This window comes from Schistocerca piceifrons, chromosome X (assembly GCF_021461385.2).
Source record: "Schistocerca piceifrons isolate TAMUIC-IGC-003096 chromosome X, iqSchPice1.1, whole genome shotgun sequence".
Classification (NCBI taxonomy): Eukaryota; Metazoa; Arthropoda; class Insecta; order Orthoptera; family Acrididae; genus Schistocerca; species Schistocerca piceifrons.
In genome coordinates, this window is record NC_060149.1 from 125,200,215 (window position 1) to 125,227,658 (window position 27,444).

Consider the following 27,444-nt stretch of genomic DNA (forward strand, 5'->3'; position numbering starts at 1 on the left):
ATCTGACATGTTAATGTACCCACTGACATTGCTACTCATTATAATCGAACATACACCCCCTCAACATAACATAATCCCATTCAAAATTTTTCAACGTATTTTTCAACGCAGATATATCAATAGATGTAGAGCAGAGCCCACAAATCCACGAACATGAACCTAGAGGGAACAAACTGCATGAATTCAGTCCAGCAAGTACTAGTGACTATTGTCTCTTGTCCAGGGACATAAACAACATGGAGTGTATGAGAAAAAGAGGAAAAACTGATATTAATGATTTGTACTGTGCATCAGGAGGTCCAAGTGGACATTGAATCTTGAGCACAAATTCGCCAATTGTGCAGAAACCCCCAATGTTTGAACAGTTATCTGTTCCCAGAAAACTAATTGTGAGCTAGACACACCTTGTAAGATCCAAAATAACAATTTTCATGTGTGCAGCTTTAATAAATAAAGCGATTTCTAAGGCCCTAACTATAGATTCTACAATGGAAATTCATATAAAAGTTAGTTTAATATTAATGGAAGGTGTCTCAGAGAAACAATCTTTCACTGAAGACATAATTTATTCAATAAAACATAGTAAAAAATGAACAGATTAGTCAAGATTGCTGAATGTTTTTTTAAACTCAATACATATAACTGTAACTACTCGATTTTGAATGGTTTGAAGAGCTACTTTCCCCAGTTAGGTAACTAATCCCATCTAACACCAAATACCAAATACTAATCTACTCTGAAAATTCATTAACCCCAAATGAACACAGTGACGGGAAATCTGCTGGTTAATCAAGAGGCTCATGCACACAATACAGCAACTGTGAATCTGAGACAAGGTATCATACAGAAATCTGTGAGTGTGAACCAGAAACCCCCTATAACACTGGTGCTGCAGCTTATGCTCATCATAATTATTCCCAGGCAGTTGTGCTGGAAGCTGCTAATGTGCAGATGCCTCTGTTGTAGAGGATGTGGGTTGCTGCAGCTACAACTTCAAACCCTGGTCCACCAATAAGATGTGTGGTGTGGACTGTGACTTTAGTGTCCTGACTGTGGCACTCCAATTTCCATCCACCACAAAATCTCACCATCATCTCCTTATTTTCTAGCGTTTTACTGCACCCAGAGGCTACATTCCTTCTCTTAGGAAATCACTGCTCACCCACTATTTGTGTGGCGACTTGGCTACAGTTCTGCTGCTAGGTAGGTGTAGATTGCAAGATACACAACAGCCACTGGGCTCGCAGACTGTATACTGGTGGTCTGACTTCCATGAACACAGGCACCTGAGACTGCTGTCTCTGCTCATGGTAAAAAGTCACTGTTTTTTTGTAGCAATCTGTCCATCCTGTCCCAAATCCGAGGCACTACCCCTTCCCACATCTCAAACAGTCATTCAGAAAAACAGGCCTTTCCAGCACCAAGCTAAAAACGTTATCTTTCTCTCTTCCCTTGATTGACTTCATATAGAATGAAAAAGGCATGCAAAATAGCTTTTGATGTTGCAACCAGACATCAGAATAAATCAAATGCAGACCTTAAACTTAAAGATATAATTTTTTTTGTGAGTAATAAATAATCATAAAATAACTTTTGAGGAATACTGAACTGCATTTTATTGATGGGCATCAATCACATTACATAACTATAAAATTATCTTACATCTAATACAAGTGAATGATACACTAATACAATTTGCTGATATACAGATAATGTTACATTTTATATTTCAATATCTTCTTATTCATCTAAATCACATTCACTCTCATCACTAGAACACCTTTCAGAATGAAATAGTTTCTCATGAAACTCCATATCTACAGAACTTACACATTTCTTTGCTTTCATTACTGATACATCATCATATTTAGTTTTTTTCAGTAAGTAATGGTCCATTATACAGTGATATCTGAGAAATATCTAAATTACCACTTATGGTATCTCTATTGGGCTAAACTCTTAGATCATAGTTGTCTGTTGCTCTTTACTTCCTTCAACAATAACTTTGTGGCCAAACCTGTATTGAAATACTGTGTATTGAGAAATGAAGACTGCATCATTACATTGTGTTTTCATATTTGTTTTAAAGTAGGGTTAGAAGAGGGCTTTAAAATTTTGAACATGCTCTGAGTGACAGGGACAGCTGTAAACAATTCAGACTCTCTCTTAACAAGTGAATGCCACTCTTCAGGAGAACGTCATTTTTCTATGAGCCTTTTTTTCTTTTCAGTATTGTCAAAGTCTGTGTCACAAGAGAGAAAAAAAATGTGTATGTTCAAGGAAACAATGAATAACTCTCTAAAATCTGTTAGTGTGTGTAAGACTGAACACATAGTAGCAGTATTGCATTCTTATTTTTGAGACACAGTTGCCTAAAATAGTGTAAGTTAATTTGTGTCAGGGGATACTACATTTTTTAGATACCAATCTAGGCATGAAATAGCTTCATAAGGGCTCTTTTTACTGTTACATTCTCTGTACATGAACATGTGTGCCTTACCACTATCTCAACCATACATATTAAAGTTATATACCCATACTTGGCTACAATGAAAAACTTCTGATGGAGTCATTGGCAGAGGCATATTTTGTTGAAAATCAAATGCTAAACATGCAACATGTGTATTCTCTTTTGCGCTTTTAGTTTCCTCCCACAGTCGTATATAGAATACTTCACTTTTACAGAGGTGTAGATCCTTTTCTACTTCAAACAATTTTTTATGTTCTGGATTATCATTATTGGCTAATGTTGATTCATTCCAACAGTCACATGATTAATATGTGTAACTTTTAGAAGTACCAAATGAAATACTGAATTTATTGTTAAAACAATTTTAATCTACCAGGGATTTTCATATCAATACACAGTCTTCCACATAGTGAAAAATTCTTTCTGGGTCTATATTAATAGTCATATGACACCCTGCAGTTTTTCACATTATCACCTGCTTTTGAATCCTTAAATACCCCTTAAATACCTTAAATACCCCAGGTTGATATTGCGCTAAATACAGTTCATACACTTTTTTGCATTCAGTTCTGATGATAAATAAACCTTTATTGTGCTATCTTTTCTACATTAATGAAGTTTTTGTACAGAAAAATGTTTTATATGGTGGATAGCATTTTCAGTGTCATTAGTGCTTACTTTGTTATGACTGTTGTCATGTTGACCCCTATTGTCAGTAGGTGAACCAATATTTTTTGCTGCATATGACCACAAGCACTCAGCTCTGGGTTTGTTTATCCTATAAAGACTGCAGAAAGAATGTAGTGCTAAAGTAAAGTTGGCACCTCATAATGTAACCACAGAATACAATAGTTGCTGCATGCTGCATCAATGGGTGAGAAACACCAGTATAGCCACTCCTCCTAGGGCTTCCCTATGCCAGCACAAGCACAATCTGTGATCTAGTTATAACTGGGCAGAGAAATGCTCGCCCCACTCACCAATCAATATGACAGCACCTTCTTAGACACGCCACCAGTGTATTAAAGGACATAGGCAGAAGATGAGGTGAATATCATGTCCATTATACATCAAGTGAAGAGTCTTGTAAATTTCGAATGGAGGAAGGTGCAGCATCAGTCATAAATTTTTAATCTGTTTACTGCAGATCGATTTCAGCTACTGTCTACCTATGTTCAGTGCAATTATATCGAAGTCATGTTGAATCACTGTAAATAAAATAGCATGTGGTACCACATTGTAAATTTGGCTGTCCTAAGTGGTAATTTAATATTCAGAGATGTTTGTAAATACTCAGAAAAATCCTGTGGAAATGGATTGTACCCAGATTAGTAAGTCTTCATGTTTATATTACAATAAAGTGAACTAATACTTTATGTGTCACTGTTTCAATCTGTCTCTTCCTAGAGCAAACCAAAGAACACACCACTGTACTGGCAAGTGTAAATTCATGTGGCACAACAACATGTTCCTTGGTTTTCAATAGTATCTATAAAAAATATTATAATGCATTTTGAAATAGGAACACTATTTTAACTAAATTGTATTACATCACTGCATGCCTTGTATTTATGTGTGGCATTTCGAACTCTTGAGTCTTCACCGTTTCTAGGCCTACACTACTGTATGAGTCTTGGTGTAACAGATACACACAAAAAGTCATCTTCTGCTTCTTTAGATGAAACAGCCTTGAGTTTTGTAATAATGTCCTCTTTCTCTTTTTTGTCTAATATATCAACACATATCCGTTTACAGTCACATGATCGACTTGTTTCATGAGCAACAACTTCCTTTTCACTACATGATATACATGATTCTCCTCTTAATCTTTTAAGTTTACATACATTTCTTTTCCAGTTTCTACAGTGTTGTTAGTTACAATACTAAAATCAGAATCCATCTTCTGAAGGTCTTAATCAACCAGAAAAACAAAATAGAGTCATTTACATTTGGCCATTTTAAAACAACGAACAGCTGCTATGCTTGTACTGTCACCAATTGGTGCAAGAAACAGGTAAGTCCAGGTCTAATCTGATTCTTGCTCCAATCAAAAAAATAACATTGGTTGGCAACTCTAGTTTTTCATTCAGATTAAGTCCATACAGGTCTGGTTCTTACACCATAAGATGTACACTCAGTGTTATATGTGATGCACTCTGTAACTCATTTTTGATTGAAAATCATAGGTGATTTTAGGTTTATTTAGTGGTGATACTGTTTGTTTACTTCATTGGAGTGTTTACAGGTGAGGGATAGTCTCAAGTTTCTTTTTGCAAGTTTTGTAAAATGTGTTACAGTCAGAGGGAAATTACTGTATAGAACGCTAATCTACCTCAGATGTTTGAGAGGGCGCATTATTTGAGCAGTGTTGCTTATGAATTTAACATAGCAGTATATTTTGTGAGAAATACTAGTAAACCTGTAATAGTTTTTGGGAGTTATTAACATTTCTGTGGTCTGGAGCACTCACTCAGTCGGTGATAAGCATTTGATACTTTACTGATTTTAATTCTAACTTTGCTTGTTGTAATATAGATGTAAGTACTTATAAATTGTTCAGGTGATCCTATTGATTAGTATACATAGTGATTTCGACTAGGAAGATAGTATACATCTGTATATATTTTGAAATTTTTCTGAGTATGTTTGATAAATCACAGTCTTGCTTTCAATTCCTGTTGGCAGCCTTTGGTACCTAAACAAGCCAGAGTATTCAATATGATAATCTATTGAGATGGTTCAATAAAAGGATGTTACAAACAAGGTTCTGTGAGAACAGTTTATGAAAAATATTTTCTCCTGTCTAGTTTAACAAGGAATTCATCTGGTTACAGAACAGGGGAAGCATCTGTTGTGGACTGGTCACTGATGGTAATTTTAAAGTTTCCACAAATGAAGGGCAGTACCATGATTTCAGCACTACAACAACAGGTAAATCCCTGATATGAAACTTTCTGGCAGATTAAAACTGTGTGCTCGACCGAGACTCGAACTCGGGACCTTTGCCTTTCGCGGGCAAGTGCTCTACCATCTGAGCTACTGAAGGACTCACGCCCGGTCCTCACAGCTTTACTTCTGCCAGTATCTCGTCTCCTACCTTCCAAACTTTACAGAAGCTCTCCTGCGAACCTTGCAGAACTAGCACTCCTGAAAGATAGGATACTGCAGAGACATGGCTTAGCCACAGCCTGGGGGATATCTCATTCAGGTAAATCCCATTCACTACCAATGATGGGTTGAGTCACTCCCGTTCATGTAATTTATATAATTCAGCTTTGAGATGGTCTCTGATTATGAATAGTATAGCTCTAGATAGGAAAAAACTGGGACCAAATTCCACTGGATGGTGATATGTGTTTTAAAGTTGATATGTGTTTTAAAGTTAACAATGGATCCCGGTTCTGAGGTCATTAGAGGGGAAAATTCTTTACATCGGTTCTCAGTACTATTATATGGAATAGAGATAGGAATAGATTTATTGAGCCATATAGGGCCCTATCTTAAATCCAAACATAATAAAAGCATGATGTCCAGGAACAACTGTTGTTTTCGTATAGTGAAGAGTTTGAATGTTACAGGGTGTGGCAGAACCTTAAACTGAATGTTTAATGTAAAGCTGTCCTTAATTGGAATTTTATGATTACTATAGAAAAATAATCTGTACATTATGGGAACCAATGATGGTGCTCCTAGTTGCTAATATGTTTTACACGAATAGTGACAGTCAACTGAAGAGTAATAAATGCATGAGGATATTTCCAAATAGAATGTCATGAGCATGTTACTCCCATAAAGCCCAGTCATCGATTGTAACAGCCACAGCATTTTAGTTACCATATGCCGGGTGTAATTAAACTTCCTTTATAGACTTAAGGACATGTAGTGGGTAGCAAAATGGTTAAGTTTAGCACAGGAATCCATATCCGGAAACATTCCCTACCATTTTCCCACTAGACGTAAAATACTATAACACACATTGTTCTCCAGCTCCTGCTGCTTGTTGTCTTGGTCCACTTACAAGTAAGGAGTGACGTGATGACCACCAGCGTCAGCACAGATATGGTACCTCCATATCATGTGCTGGTACAAATGGTCACGAATCTCTGATCCTCCAGCGTCTGCCACAGGGGTCTAATATCGGTAAATCGAGTATTTCATGTGACTCTGCCGGTAGCAGTCTAACGAGTATAGATAGGGAGGAAGTGCAGGCCACACAATTGGGCCACAACGACCTATCCATTGTTGCCCAAATTATTGGTCCAGATGATCTGAGACTGTAGGTGAACAATGACGTGGTGTCCCATCGTGCTGGAACTACGTGTTTTGATGCACATGCGGTTGCACATCTTCCAATAGCCCATGGAGAATGCTGTCAAGGAACTGCAAGTCCACTGCACTCGTGAAATGTGGTGGAGGAGGTATGGCCCAATCACACTAGAAATGGAATATATGTGCTGCACTGAATGGTTACTACCGTGTATACTAACGCAGCATGAACAGAGACCACAAGCACCACAACAGGTACAAACCTCTCTGGGCAGATCACAAACTCAGCTGAATGCCATGTAAACAAATCTGTAGTGGGCATCAGACTTCAGGTAATAGCTGAATGATGTACGTATTACCCTAGTCAGTAGCGCTGAAACTGTGGGAGATTTGATCGGGAGTTGTGGTATTTTACGTGTAGTGGGAAAACGGTACGTTTCCAGAAATGAACCTCTATGCTTGGTCAGTTCTTAGCTACAAAAACATTTTTATGGAGTGAATGCACAAAATGTGGCAAAATATTCCAAATGAAATGACTGGGCTAACAGTGACAGCTAAATTCTTAATGCATTGGAGACTTCTTGTACAGCAATGTACTGGCAATACTGAGATAATGTGTGTGCGAGTAACAATCATGTCTTTGTCGACCTGGAATCTGACTAACACCTTTAGAATCGCAACTGACAAGGAGACAGCACGACCGTGGGGTCGGGGATTTGTCCAAAATTTTTTGTGGTGAAAGAGGACCCCTAACACCTTATGTGGTTAAAATATTAGGACGCACTACCCGGAAAATCCCGGGAAAAATCGATCCAAAGTTTCTTAGGTGCCTTATGAGTATAAAATGTTTGTCCATTGTCGAGCCGCCCTCTGGCCTAGAGGTTGCCGGCATGGTAGCTCAGTGTGTTCGGTCAGAGGGTTAGCAGCCCTCTGTAATAAAAAAACTGAGCTAACCGATCAACAACGAACTTAAACGGATGTCTTACGACGTCCGTCCTGAGCAGATGAAACGAAGAAAATGAGATTTAAAAAAAAAAAAGCACTTTTTTCTTTTGTTTCATTTTCTTTTGTTATTCCACCAATTATTCAGAAAGTTTCCCAAACCTACATTATCTTTAACAAATTAGTTACATTATTGAATAAAAATTATTTCTTTTTGTCCAATAACACAATTCATGGCGGTGGGTTTTCCATTTTTCATTGTAATTTATATGAGCAGAAACATTGGGTTTTTAATCAGGATAACGAAGGCGATTGGGAAATATTCAGTTTTTATACATATAATAATTATAAACAAGAACCGCAGTGGTAATTATCGTAAAAACAAACAAAGCAATAATTTTTGCAACATATAAAAGCGGATTTTTTTCGATCACAGGGCGTTTGCAATAAATCTGTACAAAAACATGCCCCATTAACATTTACGAAAATGTTTTGAGTTTCTGATAATTTTGAGGCAAACCAGGCATACTGAATCATGTCTCGGAATGTTGCTGACGATAATTGATGGTGAATTATAGAATGAATTTTTATACAATCTTCCTGGGAATTAATTTCACGATTGTCCTGTAACAATGCGCTGCAATTTTGTAAGCAACAGAAGAAAAAAAAAATAGAGGTGCGGGAGGAGGAATCGAACCCGAGATCGCTGGCGTAAGGGTCTGAGCGCTAACCATGTACGCCAGACAGCGGCTGGGAAGTGGCTTAACATTTTATACTCATAAGGAACCTAAAAACTTTTGGACTGATTTTTCCCGGGATTTTCCGAGTAGTGCATCCTAATATTTTAACCATGTGAGGTGTTAGGGGTCCTCTTTCACCACACAAAATTTCGGACAAATCCTCGACCCCACGGTTGTGCCGTCTCCTTGTGAGATAAAAGCTTTGTCAACGTTTGAGAGACCGAAAGAAGTGGAGTTCAACTTTCATCTGAAAGCACTGTGACGACTGAGCCACGTAATGTCGTGAATTACAAGCTTCTTGACCATTTCGTAACTGACCATTAGTGTAAACAATGGGGGCTATTTGGATTAGTATTCTGTAATTTGACTGTGGAAGTGTTAGTGTTGTTCGTTTCTCATTGGCTTAGTATTTGCTAAAATACTGCCTTTTCAACAATATCCAGTAATAACTAATAGATTGTTTTCATACGAAATAGTAAACTAAACTAAAAAGGGGAATCACAATGGAAAATTTGTGCCATAGATTGTTTAATATTTCCGCAAAAAAAGAAAACATACCACTCCAGTCTCTCATTGTCGAGACAAAATTTCACAATATTTTGCTTCACTGGGAAATGCGTTGTGTTGAACTGAGAAAGAAGTTTATAGTTCGAAACATATCTCTATGCTTCGAAATCATTTTGTAAAACCCTGATCCCCACTTTATAGTTTTATATCTCTGTAAGCAAAGGCCTTCCATTCCTTCACTGTTCATGTGAGTATCTTTGTAAACACGCATGTACGCACGAACATTATAATCGCTGCATGTCAATAATATCGTTAATAGTTTGACCATAATGTTATCAGTGACGGAGTAGTGGAATTTTACGAAAGTATAGCTAGTGACAGTGTGCGTGATACGCTAGGGGTGCGAGCTGTTGTGGAATAAGGAGGTAATGTGGATGTGTCCTAGAATTTAAAGTGCTCGTTTCTAATTCTTTTCATTACTCCATTTGCATTTCTTAGATTGCAGCATCCCGATTTTCTGAGAGACTTCTTAGTACTGAAAAGTGTCATTACTAAAGGTTTATGACTAGTGCTCGTATATTTTTAGTCTTTTTGTACGTGTCACTGTGTTGCGTTGAACAATAATATTCGAAGTCAGTTTGTGTTTAATCACCACATTATGGGTAAACAAAATTAGATCTTAATCAGTTCCGTACTACATTGTTCCATTGTTGTTACTGTCATCTGTAAAAAGACCGATTGTGTCAGATGCAGATGTTTTATTGACACATTCCAGTTGTAGTGTCTCGTGGATGACGCGCTGTGACGCACCAAGCGTATGAGATTGAAAATTAAAACTTATTGACGTTGTCATCGGATATTCGCCTTCAGAAAGGAAAGGGGCACTAAAACAGTATGTTTTTGCATAGAAAGCATTATTTTTCTATTTCATATTGATTTGTTGGTGAATTACTTTGATTGTGTCATGTGGCAGTTTCTTTAGATTTTGGTTTACTGCTTAAACACCTGAAGATATAATGAAATAATTTTTCACCGAAACCTTTGTTTGATCGGGTGTTTTTAAATAGGGTAGTCAAATGTTTAAATTTTTCGCTACGTACTTTCTAAAAATAGGTTATAAATAAATTTTCAAAGTGGTCTAGTTTGTAAAACTAAGGTTGTCGATACAATCATATGTAATAACTTCGTAATTTAAAAACAAAAGTTTTTAAAAGGGCGGTGTCATCCACAAACATCGCACAACACTTTTAAACATGCGATTGCCAGGATGCGATTACAGGCACGCAAACAAACATGCAGCAGTGTGAGCCACGGAGTGCCATACAAATTTTCTGCGTGTTTGGGTACCATGGAAATTAGATTGGCCCCTGGTATGTGCTTGTCGACATCTACATAACTCGGAAACAATATGTGGTATGCGAATAAATCATTGTTGGGTAATCCTTGACACGTTGGAAGAATGGGGAATGTCTCTGATTGATAAAAATTGGTATTATCTGTTTGGTGACTGTATTTTCCAGCTTGAGTACTGCAAACATCTATTTTGGAAAAATATATGAATGAGAAAAGTGGAAAGCTTAAGTGTATCTGTACTTACTTGTGATATAATTTTCCTGTTCTACACTAATAGCGAAAATCCAAAGAAGTGAAATGAGGAACAACACGTTTTCTGACGTGTATGACTTGGTACCATTGCATGTATCTTCAGAATTGTTCTTCACTTTATACAGATATTTGAGGACCACTTGCTTGCTTATATTTGCACTTCAAAATGCCTTCATTTATTCGAGTTAGCTTTAGCACTGTAATCAGAGGATTTATGAGGGGGTTAATAATAGTTTTTTTTATGTTACATTGTAATTGTCATATGACCTAACTTGTGAGAAGACACCTTTGACCATTTATGTTTGTGCAGATTCTAAATGATATTGATATCATCAGTATGTGTCTCTGATTTCAGCTGGATTTGTCAACATAATGTATCTGCTGCACCAATTCAACTATTCACGTGACTACTCTTCATACATAATATATTATGAGAAAAATTTGAGAAATGTGTTATTAAATATGTTTGACTGTGTCCCACGTTGTTGTTGTTGTTTTGAACAGCTTAGCAGAATGACTGGTCACACCATACTTCAAACCATTGTTCGTAACCTTTATTTTTTATGCTAGCATGCTTATAGTTTGAAACACTCATGATTAAATTCTCTTGTTACAAACGAAGTTTATATGAAAGCACAGGCTGGGTAACCTTTATTGAGATCTGGGCCTTCTCATTTTTGGGTCTTTCACAGTATTATGTTCAAACAGAAATGAATGCCTATATTTAAATATTGTTATTCAAGCTGTTGGTGGCAATAATGATACTTACATCTTTTTTCAATGAATGTAAGGCATCAACAAATTATATAAAGCAGCAGAGAAAGTCTGAGATGGGAGGATGGACATTCTTCTCTCAAGTACCACTTTGACTAACCTGCCATATTCAAATTGTGGAATGTTGTGAAAAGAAAGGAATCAGGTTTCTGACATCCAATTGAACCACTAAATTCTTTTATATGGATTATGTGTTCACTATTTCTCCATTTAGCAAATTAACCTGACAAAGTGTGTCCCACAATGACACCTCTCTTCTCACATCCTTTTCCATACAGCTTTTTCCCAATGCCCTAGGACCCAATGATGGAGAGCAGAAGAGCAACATTTCTCATCTAAGATTCTCAATTATCCCTTAGCCAAAAGAGGCCACGCCAGAGAAACTGGCTTTTGTCTTGGGGCTTGCAGCAGTTCAATGCAGTTGTGACGTCTAAAATCTGCAACTCATACCCGTGTGCCATGACAGGCTCCAGAATCACAGTAAGTGGATTACTCCCTTGCAAGTTGCGAACTGCCCAAAAAGCATTACACGAATGGCAGTTTCTCCTACCATTTCCCTTGAAGTCCAGTGGCAATGGGATATTGACAGTGGGAGCAGGCTTTAGTGAGGCTTGAAGGTGTCTGTCTGAACTTCCGCATTGGTGACTGGTATTTGATAGTCATCTTCCTGAGAACTCTAGTGACTATTTGTGTATCTGGTCCTGCATCTATGACTAGGCAAGCCTATTTAGGGTAACTAGTGCCCACTCTGAATGAGGATGCCCTAGGGAAGGTGGGGTGAACATAGTGTCACATTTGCAACTGTCCGGCAATCTGCATCCTGACATTCACTCGTAATCTGCGGATGGAAACAAAGAGAGAACAATATGATTGGCTATTGGAACATGGTATGTCAGGACTCTTCTAGGCGGACTGGAAAGAACAAAAACTCATCACCCCATGAGCTAGCAAGATCATATATATGCATTGCACATTAAGTGAAATCACTGTCAAGCAAAGAACACATTAGTGACACTAGTTCAGGGTACACCATCTTCTGGAAAGGAAAGGATGCAGATTGTCAATGAAGGAATAATAATTCTTAGAATTCCTGTTGTTGCAGATAGCTTTGTCACAGTTCTCTGCCTCTGCTTCCTCTTTAGACAGTGCTGAAGATACAAATAACCAGTTCAACCATCAACTGAACAATGTTCTTGTCAGTATACCTACAAAAGATAAACTCTTGCCACTTGACGACTTCAGTGCTAGAGACATTTGCTTTTGGGTAATCAGTGTGTTGGAAACTGCAACATCGGTGGATTGCAACTTCGTGATGGTCTCTGTGGTGGGCACGAGCTTTATATGACCAGTATTCTATTCCATGTACCTAATCATGAAAAGACCAAATGGATGCATCCATGTTCCAAACACTGGCATGTTACTGTCATCATGTGCCATGTGCCAGGATGACAAGAAAGATTTTCTGATCAGGAAAACAGCTCGAAACATTGTTGGTTGCAGGACTGTTCACAAACTGTTAGTGAGCCATGTGAGGATTCTCATACATCGTAAGCCACAATCCTACTTCTCAAATACTTTCAGGAGGAAATTCACCATTTACAGCCTTCAGGATAACACCTTTTGCTGTCTTGAAAGACACACTTTTTAGATTGTCTCATCGAAACCAGTTCAAAATACACCATCAAAAAGACTGTAGAGGATATCTTTGGTTTGAATGTAAAGAAGAAAAATTACTTTTTATGAAAATAATGAAGAACCTTATATGTATCAAGTGGAATGCTTACCTATTTCTTGCTCAAGATCAATTCTCTATGGAAAACAAAACATGTTTTCCAGAGCTCAAGTAGAAATATGAAACTGAAATATGGACAGTGAAGAAAAAGTGGTGACAAAGTCCAAAGAACTCCAAAAGTCTGTCAGGCACGTGAGTTTGTATGTTGAATAAGAGATGTTCATCAGGGGCACTGGAAACAGTCAGTTGTATGACCATCCTTGCTGACAGTCGTGGCATCTTGAGCTGCTGGAAAGAGCACTACAGGCCACTTTTAAATTATAGTTTTATTGCTCCTAACAACTTCCAAAAACATGTCTCCCAGCAACCAGCACAACCATAGGTGACACTCTCACTAAAACTTTGTAATTTAGTAAGGTTCTAGATCTTATGAAGTTGAGAATGGCACACATCCTGAAATCCCTCTGGAGACAATTCAAAGTGATAGCTTACCTCATAAACACTCTCTTCTCTGTTTCTGTTAATATAGAAACCACAAGGTACCAATAGAGGTGGAGAATTCCTCAGTTGTCACTATCTTTAAAGAAGGCGAAAGAAGCATATGCAGTAATTACCAAATGACATATTTTTGCTAAAATTCTACATAATCACCTCCAGGCTCTTTCTGAGACTGTATGTCCCAAATATCGGTCCGGACGTCGCCCCTGCAGAGGCACTATTGATATGATCATCTGTATTTGAAGACAACAAGAGAAATGTGGTGAACAACATAAGCCTTTACTGTTAGTGCTCTGTGACCTAGAAAAATGTTTGATATGGTGCCCAAAGAAGCTATGTGGGAGCTCTTAAAATGTTTCAGGTGAACATTATGTTGAACTGACTAAAACTGTCCGTGATGATGTGTCTTGGCAAGTGCTATGCCAGAATGAAACATCTGATAGATTCTCTATTACTTATGGGCTCAAACAATGATGCATTCTCATTACGACATTGCCCTGTAACTCAGTCATGCTCAGAGACATTGTCTGTAACCAGAACCTGAATACAGATTGATAGAGGGCTACTTAATTAGTCCACGACATTCTAAAATGTTCACAAGTCTCACCCAAGTAACTGATCTACAATATGTAGGTGACAATGTTTCTCTACCTCATACACCTGTTGAGTTGCAACTGTCTCTAAACTTTCAGTAGTGCATATGAATGTTTTGGCCAAACCATCAAAATCCTGAAAACAAAGCTACTCACACAGACAGCTCCTAGAACTGCCTTTCTGGTTTTAAATGTCTGTATCCAGCTCATCTTTGGAACAAATAGATCAGTTCCTCTATCTGTGAAGTATATCAGCAACCAAAGGACATGGAGAACAGAATATATGCTGTTACGCATGTTGCTTTTTGTTGTCTCACAATAGGGTCTTACTGAACAAAGATATGACACTTCATCAAACTCATGGAGTAACGAGCAGTTAGTTCTACCTGACCTATTGGACATTATAGCACTGTCATCTTAAGAAACTAGAATGCTTCAACCAATAAAAGCTTAGATACATTATGAACATCAAATGGGATGACTTTATATCAAACTGTTCTTGAGAAGGGGAGGATGAATAGTATAGACGCTACTATAATTGGTGACAAACTTAGATTAATTGGTCATTTCTGATGGATTAGAAACCATAGACTTCCTTGACACACATTGTGTGGTGAAGTGAACATAAGTAGAAGACCCCATGCTGTTCCTCTGAAGTGAAGTGCTGCAATATCCATTTCTAGAAGAATCTTAAGTCTAAACATTGACACAAGTAATTGGTGTGCCGCAGCAGAATATCTTAATTGCTGGTGCCCAACTGCTTCAGCTGCTGCTTTACATTTTGAGCAGGCATGTTGTTAGTTGGAAAATGAGAAATAAGAGATGCAAGTTTCATCAGGCCCAGACACACATCCTGCCCTTTATTATGTATAAACTGTGTGGCTGCATGTTTCATGCCAGGTTTGGTCTGCTAAGCTGTCACAGGCATCTTCACACCTGAACTGCAGTGTAATAAAGGAAGTATAGGAGAAAAATGAAAATGCTGATAAGAGCATCAGCCGATGTCTACATGTAGCTTATAAATATAATTTGAAAAGAATATACAGTGCATTAATAGGCTGTCAAACATACATTAGCTATGTACTGGGGTTGAGCTATAGACTACATCTGGCGATTAATCTGCAATTAACACTTGTGTGTTTGGCAGAAGATTCCTGGAGCCTTTTTGACGATTTCTCAAGCTTTGATTTTTCATATTTTATCATGATGGCCATTTCTCGCTATGTAGATAAACAGCAAAGTGTTTTTGAATTTGGAGGAGACACTTAGTGATTTAATTTTGTGAAAAGATCTCAACGAAACAAAAGGTGCCTTTGTTTTAATGATTGCCAACCCAGCTTGATTATCATGTGTGTCACACTCCCCCCCCCCCCCCCCCATCTCCACCCCCCACTCCACTCCACTTTTTCTTATGTTCTTTATCAATCCTACCTGGTATTAAGGATCCCATACTGCACTGCAGTATTGCAGAAGAAGATAGACAAAAGTAGTGTAAGCAGTGTGTTTAGTAGACTTGTTGCTCTTTCTGTGTGCTCTGCTAATAAAAAATAGTTGTGGGTTCACATTTTGTACATGATGGTTCCAGTTAATATTGTTTGTAATTGTAATCCCTTCATATTTAATTGAACTGACAGCTTTAAAGCTTATACGAGTTGTTATGTAAACAGACTTTATTATTAATGTGGAGGACCTCTCACTTTTTCTTGTTTGGGGTCAGCTGCCACTTTTTGCATGATGCCATTATATAGTCAAAAGGATTTTGTAATTTGGACCTTCTGATGACTACTAGAGAGTAAAGGATAGCATCATGCACAAACATTTTGAGGTCTGCTTAGATTGTCTCCTAAATTGCTTATACAGATTGAGAATTGCAGGGTGCCTACAATACTTCCTAAGAAACTCTTATTTACAACTTTTGATTTTATTAGATGATGATCTTTAAGTTACTACAAACTGTGACCTTTCTGAAAGGAAATGAGCATATCAGAATACCATATAGCAAAATAAGAAAAGCAGTCTACGCTCCTCGGAGTATGGGACATCATCATCATCATCATCAATATAAACTATTGTGAAGTTTGAAGGGGGGTAGCATCATTGAGGAAAAAGTACATGAAATGCTTAAAAATTGTATGAAAAAAGGTGCAGTCTTCCTCATTTGTAAACCAACTTGTATAATAGTGCTCAAATATTACTTGACCAGAAAAATAGAAATAATTTAATCTGTATTTGCAGATTCATTTAATGGCTATTCAGGGGCTAATCAGTTTCTGGAACAAAGTAATTGCTGGCTGAAGGAAGATGAATACAAACATTTGGCTATTGATAGATCTGTAAAATTTGTACTGGTACATCCAATATTGTTATCGTATGTTAAGTTGCATGACTTTTCTTGTATCAACACAAGGCAGAGATTGCTCTGCTGTATAAGGCAAATGGATGTTGTCATTATCTGCCTACAAATTGGCATTTGATATGCTGTTACCAGATTAGAAACTGGAAACATGACACATCATAATGTCGTTTCCATGTCTCCATAAAACATGAATGCCTGAGAGTCATAACCGATGCCTCACCATCACTCCTTTGAATAGAGAATGTGGTACTTAAAAACAAGTACTGTATTGTTGCATTATTGCAAGGGGGTATCAGATTCAGATTTGAAATGCCATTTTAAGAAATCTGAAGGAATTTAACATGATCTGTGATACTTTTTTTTCATTCAGACTGCATGTTTGACAGTATTATTAGCTACCTATTCTTGTATGAAGATAAGGATAGCTATTTTTTTTTTTTTTTTTTCTTCATCTCTCTCTCTCTCTCTCTCTCTCTCTCTCTCTCTCTCTCTCTCTCTCTCAGTATATACTTTCGTAACTTACGCATTGCTTTAAAGTTCATACACTTATTAAGAAATAAATTTGTACTGGTGTCCTGAGTTTCCAGAGCAAGGAGTGCCTTTCTGTAGGTGGTAAAGAATGAAGGGCAAAGAAATAAAGCTGGAAAAAAGGAGACTGTGTGTAAAATATTCTTGAGTTTTACCTGTCTAACCTCCTATTTCAGTTATGTTGCACCTTGTATCTAAAAAGTTGAGAATGTCTATTTACTGTACTAACAGATGTAAACATTATTATACTTACCAGTTAGAAGTTAAGATACTGTGTGACATGCATCTTCCCTTACACTTGATCTTAAAATGCTCACAAGGCAACATAAAGAAACTTACTTTTTGCATACTTTCTTTGTGCATGATGACTTTTAACATCATGGGTGTACTTGAGGATGCAGGTAATGATAGCAGGATCTTTTTAAAATCAGTTTGACACTCATCATGTCCGTTACATTTTCAAAAGAAATTATTTGAAAATACAGTTCATTTTAATTCCATATGCTAAGAAACAAACCTATTTTTACCTACACTCACCATAATGCTGTGGTACAAGTTAATTGTAGTCTAAATATAAAATTAATGTGAATCCAGGGAATAATAATAACTACGACATTTTACTACTACTACAATAATAATAATAATAATAATAATAATAATAATAATAATAATTATTATTATTATTATTATTATTATTATTATTATTATTATTATTATTATCATCACAAAGCTCGCCAAAACACAAATTACTCTTCTTGAGAGCATCTTAAGAAGTGGTCAGCCCAGCAATAGCCAGCAGTATTCTACTTTCAGCAACCTTTAACTTATACTTTCATTGTGTGAATACTGTTTAACAGCTCACAGACCTGTGCTATCCTGGCAGCTTATGGACATGTGAAATAATAATAATTACTAAATAAACATGAAATTTTTATTACTATGTACACTGATGCAACCTTCTGAACACTGTCTTTTTGACAGAAGCATTATTTTTCTTTGCTATAACTAATATTTTTTTCTTTTGTCTTCATTCTGCTTTGGATCAGGGTCAGCATGGTTAGTTTAAGAGGTAGCCAGATGCCCTTCTGTTGCCACCTTGTTACATCACCCCCTTCCACAATCTCACCTCTGGGATGCACTCTATGCATATTTCCAAGTCAGTAAGACCCCCAGTTGAAAAGACCTGCTAAAAATAGGGAAAATAATCAAGTGGATTAAAAGATCACATGGGAACAAGTTGCTAGAAATGCAGGCAAAGCGTCACCCAAATATAGGCAAGAGGCTAGCTCTGTCATATTTGTTGCTTGGTATTCTTAATTTCTACATAAATTTTGAGTTACAGCATATTTATGCCACTGGGATATATTGCAAAAATGAGACATTTATGAAGAATTCTTTTATAAATAAAAAAAAAAGATGAGTTGAATATTCTTGCATGACATCTTTTTTTCCCCCTTTTCCTTAGGCACTATTATTCTTTTTGGTATGTTACGATGTGTACATGGAGAGCTTTACAAAACCTCACCATTTAGACAGGGTGTGATCAGTATAAATAATAGTCAATTGTTCTATGTAAACAAAATGTTTTATGTTCTAAAATTATGCAGTTATGGTGGTAGGTGGTATCAGGATGCTGGTATTGTAGATTGAGTGAGGTTTCTGTGGACATGTTTAGTCTGTAGAAAACAAACTCTGAATGAAATTACCAAATAAGCAGCAACCAGTCGCAAAATCATGTTTCATTTATTCACTTTTGCAATCCTTCAGCTCTTATATTTATTGTTACAGCAATATTTCTGTCTGGAATCATACCCTCAATCTTGAATACAATTGTTTGATGTGTCCTGTTGCATAAATTGTGTAAATTTTGAATTTATTTTGTTCAATATATAAAATCTGATGCAAATATCAAGAGAGGTAAAATGTTTCATTAATACCAGTGTAAATTTTTAGAGTCAATTGATGTGACTGTGATTGTATTCCTTCAAGTGACAATATTGTTAGAAAATACTTGGCAGTTCTGTCTGTGACAAGGAATGATCATATCAATGGCATGGTGATGGGTTTCCTGCAGATTTGAGATTTCAGTTATGTATGACCTAGGCATTTTTTCATGTACTGTAAAGGATTCGCCTGCTGTTTGCTCACTGGATTCCAACTAGAAATATTTACATAGTGTGGACTAGTTGTTCCATTAGGCATTTGAAAACCTACCATCTATCACTCATGCTGAGAAACCTCAGAAATTACAGCAAACATATTGCGTGTTTCAGGTTTCTGTGGACATGTTTAGTCTGTAGAAAACAAACACTGAATGAAATTACCAAATAAGCAGCAACCAGTCGCAAAATCGTGTTTCATTTATTCACTTCTACAATCGATTTCAACTGATTAACAGCCATCATCGGTGCTAAAAATAAAAGAATAAAAATAATTAATAACAGTGACCAAATGAATAAATGTGCACAAAGCAACGCAAAACCGATTAAATGTATGTAGATGCATTAAACCATTTAAAATGCTCATACAAATTTACCTTTCAACGAATATGTGCCCTGAGTAGTAATAGCGTCTTAAGCAGAGGTCAAACATAAAGTGATACATCGAGAATTGACTATGACAACGAGAAACCATAAGGGGGCACTGCAAAGCAAACCCACCCTCTATGCGAAAAGATACAGCTAAAATAAAAATGAGAAGAAATGACATACAAAATGAGGTAAAATATAATGATATAATACTAAAATATTTACATAAAATGGATATATTGACAAAGATTTTGTCAACCACTTAGTACAGTTATATGTGCCAAAAAGTGATTGTACCAATTAGTAAAAAGAAACAAAACATAGATGAGAAGCACACCATAGAAAAAATTTTAAAAATTAAAAAAATTAAAAAAAAATACTTTATCATATTATTGAAGAGCAAAAGTTAATCATAATGCCAAAACGTAAAACAGTGTTGGCATCCATCTAGCGTACAGTTAATGATATTCAGGAGGATCGGATTTTTTCCGGCAGATGGTGCCACATTACTGAATACACATGTAATGTAAACTACGTTGAGATAAAAAAATTACGGACATGAACGAAACAAACATATTAAAGAAACAAGACACAATGCAAAAATAAAGTGCTATCATGCAGCCCACCCTAATCAGCATAAAATGGCATTTTTCATATTTGCATTTAATCACGTTTTCTGTACCCCACTTTCTGAAGAGGATCGTAAAACTGACTTAGATATTATTTTATCCATAGCTAAATCTAATGATTATCCGCTACCATTTGTTCAAAAAATTTATGAAAAATTTGCCAACAAATATAGACATGGGAGCAAATGAAGTAATTGTAGGGGAAAATGAAACGATGAAATATTTCTTTACCATACTAAGGGGCAGTTAGTATTAATGTTGAAGCTGTTTTTAGCAAACTCAAGGTTAAGATTGCTTTTTCAACTAAGAATAATTTGGGACAAATTTTAGATCATGGCGTAGATAAAGTAAAAGTTTTACACCATTCGGGGGTTTACAGAATACTTTGTCCAAGCTGTAAAGCATGTTACGTAGGTCAGACTGGACGGAAAATTGAAACTAGATTTGCTGAACATGTCGCTGTTGGCAGAAAGGACGCCGCTGATTGCTCAAATTTTGCAGCCCACATTATTAATAGTGGGCGTGAACTGCCTCGAATTGAGATGCATGTGAGGTTATTACATAGAGCGAAAAGGGAATTATCTTGATTTGGTAGATGATACGGAGATCTTCAATCATCATAGATCAGCTAGCGTGTGCCTTCTCAATGAGCAGGTGATAGTGAGGGGAGTTCATTTTTTGGGAGCTCTTCGCTGAGCATTTGCTTGATGGGAATGGAAATTATAGGACAAAGAAAGACGAGAGGGGGGTGGAGGAGGGAAGAGGGGGGGGGGGGGGGAGATAAATATATTGGTGATATGAATGATGTTATTGTGACCAAGTTTGCATTGACGCCCTTTAATTGGGCTTTTACCGTCTTGTCGGCTCCTCCAACAGACATACGGTGTAGATTTATGCCTCGTGTTACACGAGCACACCGCAAGAGCCCCTAAGAGTTCTCAATTCATCCTATCGAGCCTGTGTTAATTTTTCCATGTATGAAGTGTGCTAGCACTTTATTTTTGCATTTTGTCTTGTTTCTTTAATACGTTTGTTTCGTTCGTGTCTGTAATTTTCTTATCTCAACTAAGTTTACATTACATGTGTATTCAGTAATGTGGCGCTGTCTGCAAAAAAAAATCTGATCTTCCTGAATATCATTAACTGTACGCTAGATGGATGCCAACACCGTTTTACGTTTTGGCATTAAGATTAACTTTTGCTTTTCGATAATATGATAACGAATTAAAAAAAATCCAAAAAGTTTAAAAAAATTTTTTCTATGGTGTGTTTCTCATCTATGTTTTGTTCCTTTTTACTAATTAGTACAGTTATGTACGCCAAAAAGCAATTGTACAATGTGGTTGATAAAATCTTTGTCAATATATCCATTTTATGTAAATATTTTAGTATTATATCATTATATTTTACCTCATTTTGTGTGTCATTTCTTCTCATTTTTGTTTTAGCTGTATCTTTTCGCATAGAGGGTGCTTTGCAGCGCCCCCTTATGGTTTCTCGCTGTCATAGTCAATTCTCAATATATCACTTTATGTTTGACCTCTGCTTAAGACACTATTACTACTCAGGGCACATATTTGTTGAAAGGTAAATTTGTATGTGCGTTTTAAATGGTTTACTGCGTCTACATACATTTAACTGGTTTTACGTTGCTTTGTCACTATTATTAATTATTTTTATTTTTATTCTTGTATTTGTAGCACCGATGATGGCTGTTAATCAGTTGAAATAGATTGCAAAAGTGAATAAATAAAACATGATTTTGCGACTGGTTGCTGTTTGGTAACTTTATGGTTTAGTCACTGCACAACTTGGGAACCACATGGAGCCCACCATTCATAAACTCTGAATGTCAAAATCAGATATTATAAACTTGTTTATTGACGCAACTTAACATTTTATAAATTAGAAGCTGACAGAATATTCTGTAAAGGTGAGGTGCTGTAAATAATAGAGCAAAACTTTTACTTATTTGAGTGAATGTTTGTCATTCTGATTTATTTATGGAAACAAAACAACCACTAGGAGAGACACCTGTGATCTCTTCCAATTTCATCTCATATCGTGCTTCCAGTGGCATGTACTTCATGACAGTTGTCAAGGCACATATCTCAATCATAGCATCATATGTAGTTACTTTAATTATGTGTGTTAGTAACTTTGTAAATTTGCATGTAGTGGAATTGTTGATAGTGCCAGAACAGTATATCAATGGCTGTAGTAGACATGTGGGAGACTAAAGCAGATCCAGTGATTGTGATGGAGGTATCCCTTGAGAGTATTTTTCACTCACCAAGTGAAGGAATATAGTCAATGCATAACAAACTTATTATATTAATCCAGAAGCATTCTTATTGTTGAGGAATATTACTATTGTTGTTCCATAAGTATAATGGTAGAGATGGATTGGGAAAAGATAGGATTTGTGATGGGTGTGTACCCAGATGGGTCATTTTTCTCGGTATTGTAGCAGTTATTGACATGCATTGAAATTTTGAAGCCATATTATTATTATACAGAGTATGCAGTGCCCTGTGTGCATGAGTTTTGTTTTGTTGTGGTCTGATGTTCCACAGCAGCAAGAATCACTGCTCAAGTAATATGTGTTTCAGGACAATGGCGTCGAGTTCTGTGAGTCAAGAAGACCTTGAAAATGATTTTGAATTGTCTTCCCGGCGTTCACGCATCAGGACAGCAAGGGCCCGTACTGTTAACCCTCCAGCAAGACTCGGTGTGTGATTTTGAATAATTTATTTTGTCACATATGCTTGTAATCTAAAGAGACATTTATAAAGTCTTTACTGCTATAGTTATTAGTGATAGTAATGTTTTAGTTTTTACAACATACCTTTTTGCTTTTCTTCACAACTGGCAGCATTATTGTTGCCTACATAGGGCCTGTACTATGGATTGTTGTTTGTTTCTGAACGAAAATAAGGCAAGTAATCTGAATGTTCTTGTGTATGCATGTGCGCCAGTTACAGCTTGATGATTTTTGAAACTTTTTAAGGAAGTATTGTGTGAAGTTTTTAATTTTGGAGAATACTGTATGTTGCACATGCCCTATGAATGTTGATAATTAACTGTTTATAACAAGCATGGTGAAATTTAAAATGCAGATTTCACTATGTCTTCCGATCCAAGCCAGCAACAAAAATTGGGGGGGGGGGATCACATTTCACTTTCTCAAGACTCCAAATTTAAATTTACAGTTTGTGACTTTAAATATATTTTGAAATTTTTGTTAATGACCATATTTTATTTTTTAGTTCAAATATGACTTTAGGTGCTGGTCTAAGCATCAACCCTTCATCAGTCACTAATGATGTAAAACTTGTTGTCTCTTATCATTAGTAGGGCTTCTCGGGGCAACAAGAATATGAATTTCAATATTTTGCATAATTATTGACCAAATTTAAAATGCTGTCCTAATCCGTGCATTAAGATATAGTCTCATATTAAAAGCTGAACACAATGCAGCAAGTATTACAGTTAGAAACTGTGTGTTTGTCTTGATGCAGTGTAACTGACAGCACGCAAATACCCAGACATATTCATCCAGTATGTGAGAATGAGAGCACTTATCAACTTCCGACAAACATGAGTCAGAATTTCAAACCTTTACAAAACTACTACTTTCTAATACCCCACTGCAAAATGATGAAAGGAAAAAATGCTTTCTCCATTTTCACTGGTCATGCAGTAAAACTTTAGCATCAGGCATGACTTTTTACTTCATTACTTCTTTATTACCAACTCTATTCACAACACAGTTTGCAGCAGTATAGACATTCACCATTGAATGTACCTGAAAAATTATATCATTGTACAACACCCAGTTCAAGAGACACGATGTCATAAACATTGAAATGCATGAAAAACTAGCTTTTGCTTAAAATAGAGTACAGATTACCCCAGACTCTATTCATCTAGTGTTTTATGATGATAATACTTTGTGACTTTAAACTTTAAGCACAATTTCAGACCTTTCCGAAACTTCCTCTTACTTACGCACTTAGTCAAATATCTAACATGTTAACTCATCTGTAAAGTAATCAGACATATGAAGTTGTTTTATACATGGGAGTATGATTCTTCAAAGAAACAGGGGTTTACGGTGGAGCTCTAAATCACTTCCAGTTACTTAAAATATCTGTGCTGCAGATCTAATCTAACATGAGTTTTTGTGCTCTGTTCGTGCTGTCTTACACTAGCTTCGTTGTACTAATTTGTGGCAAATCTGTGTATAGTTTCTGTATCTTCCAGTACTGTACAAAGGGTACAGCATGCTTATGGAAAAGATATTGATTTCTGACATATTACTATTTGTGTTTATTTCAATATCATTCATAAATTGTCAATGTTTGTGTAATTCGTTTTGCTGCAGTATTCTGAGAGGTCATAACTGCATTTGATCTTCCTGTAAGAGATATTTATTGTAGCTGTTTCAAACTTTTCTAGCGAGAAAATGTTGTTCATCACCCAGCAGTAGCCACACTGTAAACTTTTCATGATAATCACAAACTCGAGCTTGATGAATGTTGTTGTAGAACTGTGAAACACTAATCCATGGGAAAAATGACGTACTGTCTGGTCATGAAGTTGTAATTGACTTAAGTTTTGTTTTTATTTGTTTTTTTTTTTATTTTTTGCAACACTGTAAGATGAGCATTTTGTGTTGTAATCAGTTCAAATAAGCCAGTTGTCATCTTCCGACTAAAGGCACATACTGAAGTGGCTTCAGTATTGTTGACATCACAATAGAAACTGCTTACAGCCTGTGCCTTTAGTCTGGAAATGATACCTGGCTGCTTGAAACCTGTGCAGCATTGTGAAATACTAATCTGATTGTGTCATAAAAACATAAGAAATAAAAAGCACTAATCCCATAGTTAGTTAAAAACCAGTGAAGTTAGCCAATATGTACGCTTTCGAATTTGCAGACCACAGTTTGAGAATCATCAATTTAGCGTATTAGAGACTTTGTCGTGTTGGACCTGCAGTTCAAACCTCTCGTGATGTGTAGGATGATATGATACTAATAAAAAACAGTGTTGTCAACCTGAAATTTGGTTTTCAAATTCCATATGGTTTTCTAGGCGAAGCACTGTTGTAGAAGGAATGCTGCTGCCCTTCTGACATGAAAACTGTGATCAGTTGTCTAGGAAGCTATAATAGTGCTTTAAAGCTTACACAACAGTTTTCAGATTCATAAAGCACTGTCAGAGATGAAAGCCAAGCAGGGTGCTTGTGGTGGCGAAGGGGGGGGGGGGGGGGAAATCAGTGATGAAAATACAACTATTATGGTTTTAATCAATTTTGTTACATCTATGAGGGCTTGCTGAAAAGTAATGCTTTCAATTTTTTATGTGATATTTCATAAAGCTTTTTAAATAAAACAAATTTATTAATATTCTAAATCTTTATTCTCCATGTCTACGTATTTATTTCTCAACATAGTCACCCTGGCGACGAACACTTCTCTCCCAGTGAGATAAGTTTCTTGATACCGTCACTCCAGAATGTTTGACTTTATTGATGGTGCCCCCCCCCCCCCCCCCCCCCCCCCCCCCCATCCGTTTCCATTTGCACGTCTTCATCACTATCAAAATGACATCCTTAAAGGTGTTCTTGAAGTTTTGGAGACAAACGAAAATCGGATGGGGCCAAATCGGGACTATATGTAGGATGATCGGTGATAGTGAACTTAAGGTGTCAGATTGTTGCAGATGTTGCAGTGCTTGTATGTGGTCTGGCATTGTCATGCTGAAGGAGAGGGTGCTCCATGTGTGGACAAACTCTTTGAATTCAAAACTGTATCACAGCATGCTGTCTCTCGCACACTGTCACAGTTAATTTACACACCACAGTGTTACATGCAAAAATTCTGAGCCCTCTGTTAGTGGAGGGCTGCAAATTGGTAGAGTTGAAGAATAAAGCTGTAAAATGTTAATAAAATTCGTTTTATCTGAAAAGTTTTAAGAGTTTTCACATTAAAAATTCAGAGGCATTACTTTCCAGCCCACCCTCATACATCTGTACTTCATAAGCAATCTTATGGTGCACTCGGTATTTTGTCATTCATATGACAACTTTCAGGAGGAGCTGCAGTAAGATGCTCTCTGTAAAACAGATTTATAAGACAGTATTAAGTATCTAGGCCATTTTATGTTTTGGCCTCCCAGTGGCACCACCTCATTTTAGACACCTTCAGCGCCGACAGGATGATTTTTGTGCCTCAGTGACGCGAATGGCCATAACAGCGGTAGCGCATCTACTAGTAGGGTCATCGAAGCTGGGCGGGTTTCAGCAGAGGGATGCCGTGAAGAGTGTCCCACAAGTTAGGGCTTGGAGAGCTGTGTGTTTCCCAGGGAGCTCTGCTAGCAATGGTAGTGTGTGGATAGGCCACCCTGTGTTTCCCGAGGTGGGGACAGGCCAGTGCCATGAGACCTCTTCTACCCTAAACTCGAGGCATACTTCAGGGACCATTATTAGGCATGATAGTGGAATATTGTGTGTTCCAGAGGAAGGGGGGGGGGCGGCTTAACTTCACTGCCTGGAGCATGAGCAAGGCACACACCTCTGAAGGAAAAAAAAAAAAAAGAAAGAAAAAGTCCTCAACCTCAAGGTGTGCTATGTGCTGATAAGATGAATGGCTTTTGATATTAAACAGTCTCCAGTGGGCACTCTCTGGGCCACGTCAAACTGACTATCTGATCTTCTGAAATCAAAGGCCTATCCTGTTATGGAAGAGTTGTATAACACTCTTAACTTTTGTAAGGGTATGGTTTCCTAGAGATCAACTGTGAGGAGGTAAGAGACCAATAAATAATGTGTGTCACAGAAGTGCGTAACTGTATGGGGAAAGCCAGTGGCATGTTGGAAAAAGACTAAAACGTTTGAATAAATGTTCACCACTTCAGCATTACTTGAACATATTCTTGCGGACTATATCGGCCTTAAGGTTCAACTACTTTTTACCAACCCAGCGCAATGCTTCAAATGCCAAAGATTTGGCGGCATGTAACAAGTGGGCTACAATTGGAAATTGTGGAGGCTCAGTTAACATATTGGACAACTCTTGTACACTTCCTTTGAAATGTATAACCTGCTCCAGGGATGATGCAGTATGGGGCGGGACGTTTATGGTTATAACAAGAAAAGAAAAAATTAGGAGTTAGAGGCACATACCCTATGGCGAAGCTAAAAAAGCTTTAAAAGCTATGTGATCTCCGGTGTTCACTACTACTTTCAAATTGGCCTTTATGAAGCCAGT

General features: G+C 36.9%; 1 protein-coding gene across 2 annotated transcripts in view; it reads left to right on the plus strand.

The window, feature by feature from the left end:
- Positions 1-9,193: 9,193 nt before the first annotated feature.
- Positions 9,194-27,444, plus strand: part of LOC124722864 (PRKC apoptosis WT1 regulator protein-like) — a 59,429-nt gene continuing 41,178 nt past the window's right edge. For both annotated transcript variants that reach the window (XM_047247994.1, XM_047247995.1), the window contains exons 1-2: positions 9,194-9,350; positions 22,781-22,899. In XM_047247994.1, the coding sequence (XP_047103950.1) occupies positions 22,785-22,899 (115 nt within the window). In that variant the 5' untranslated portion in view covers positions 9,194-9,350; positions 22,781-22,784. The remainder of the gene's footprint in view (positions 9,351-22,780; positions 22,900-27,444) is intronic.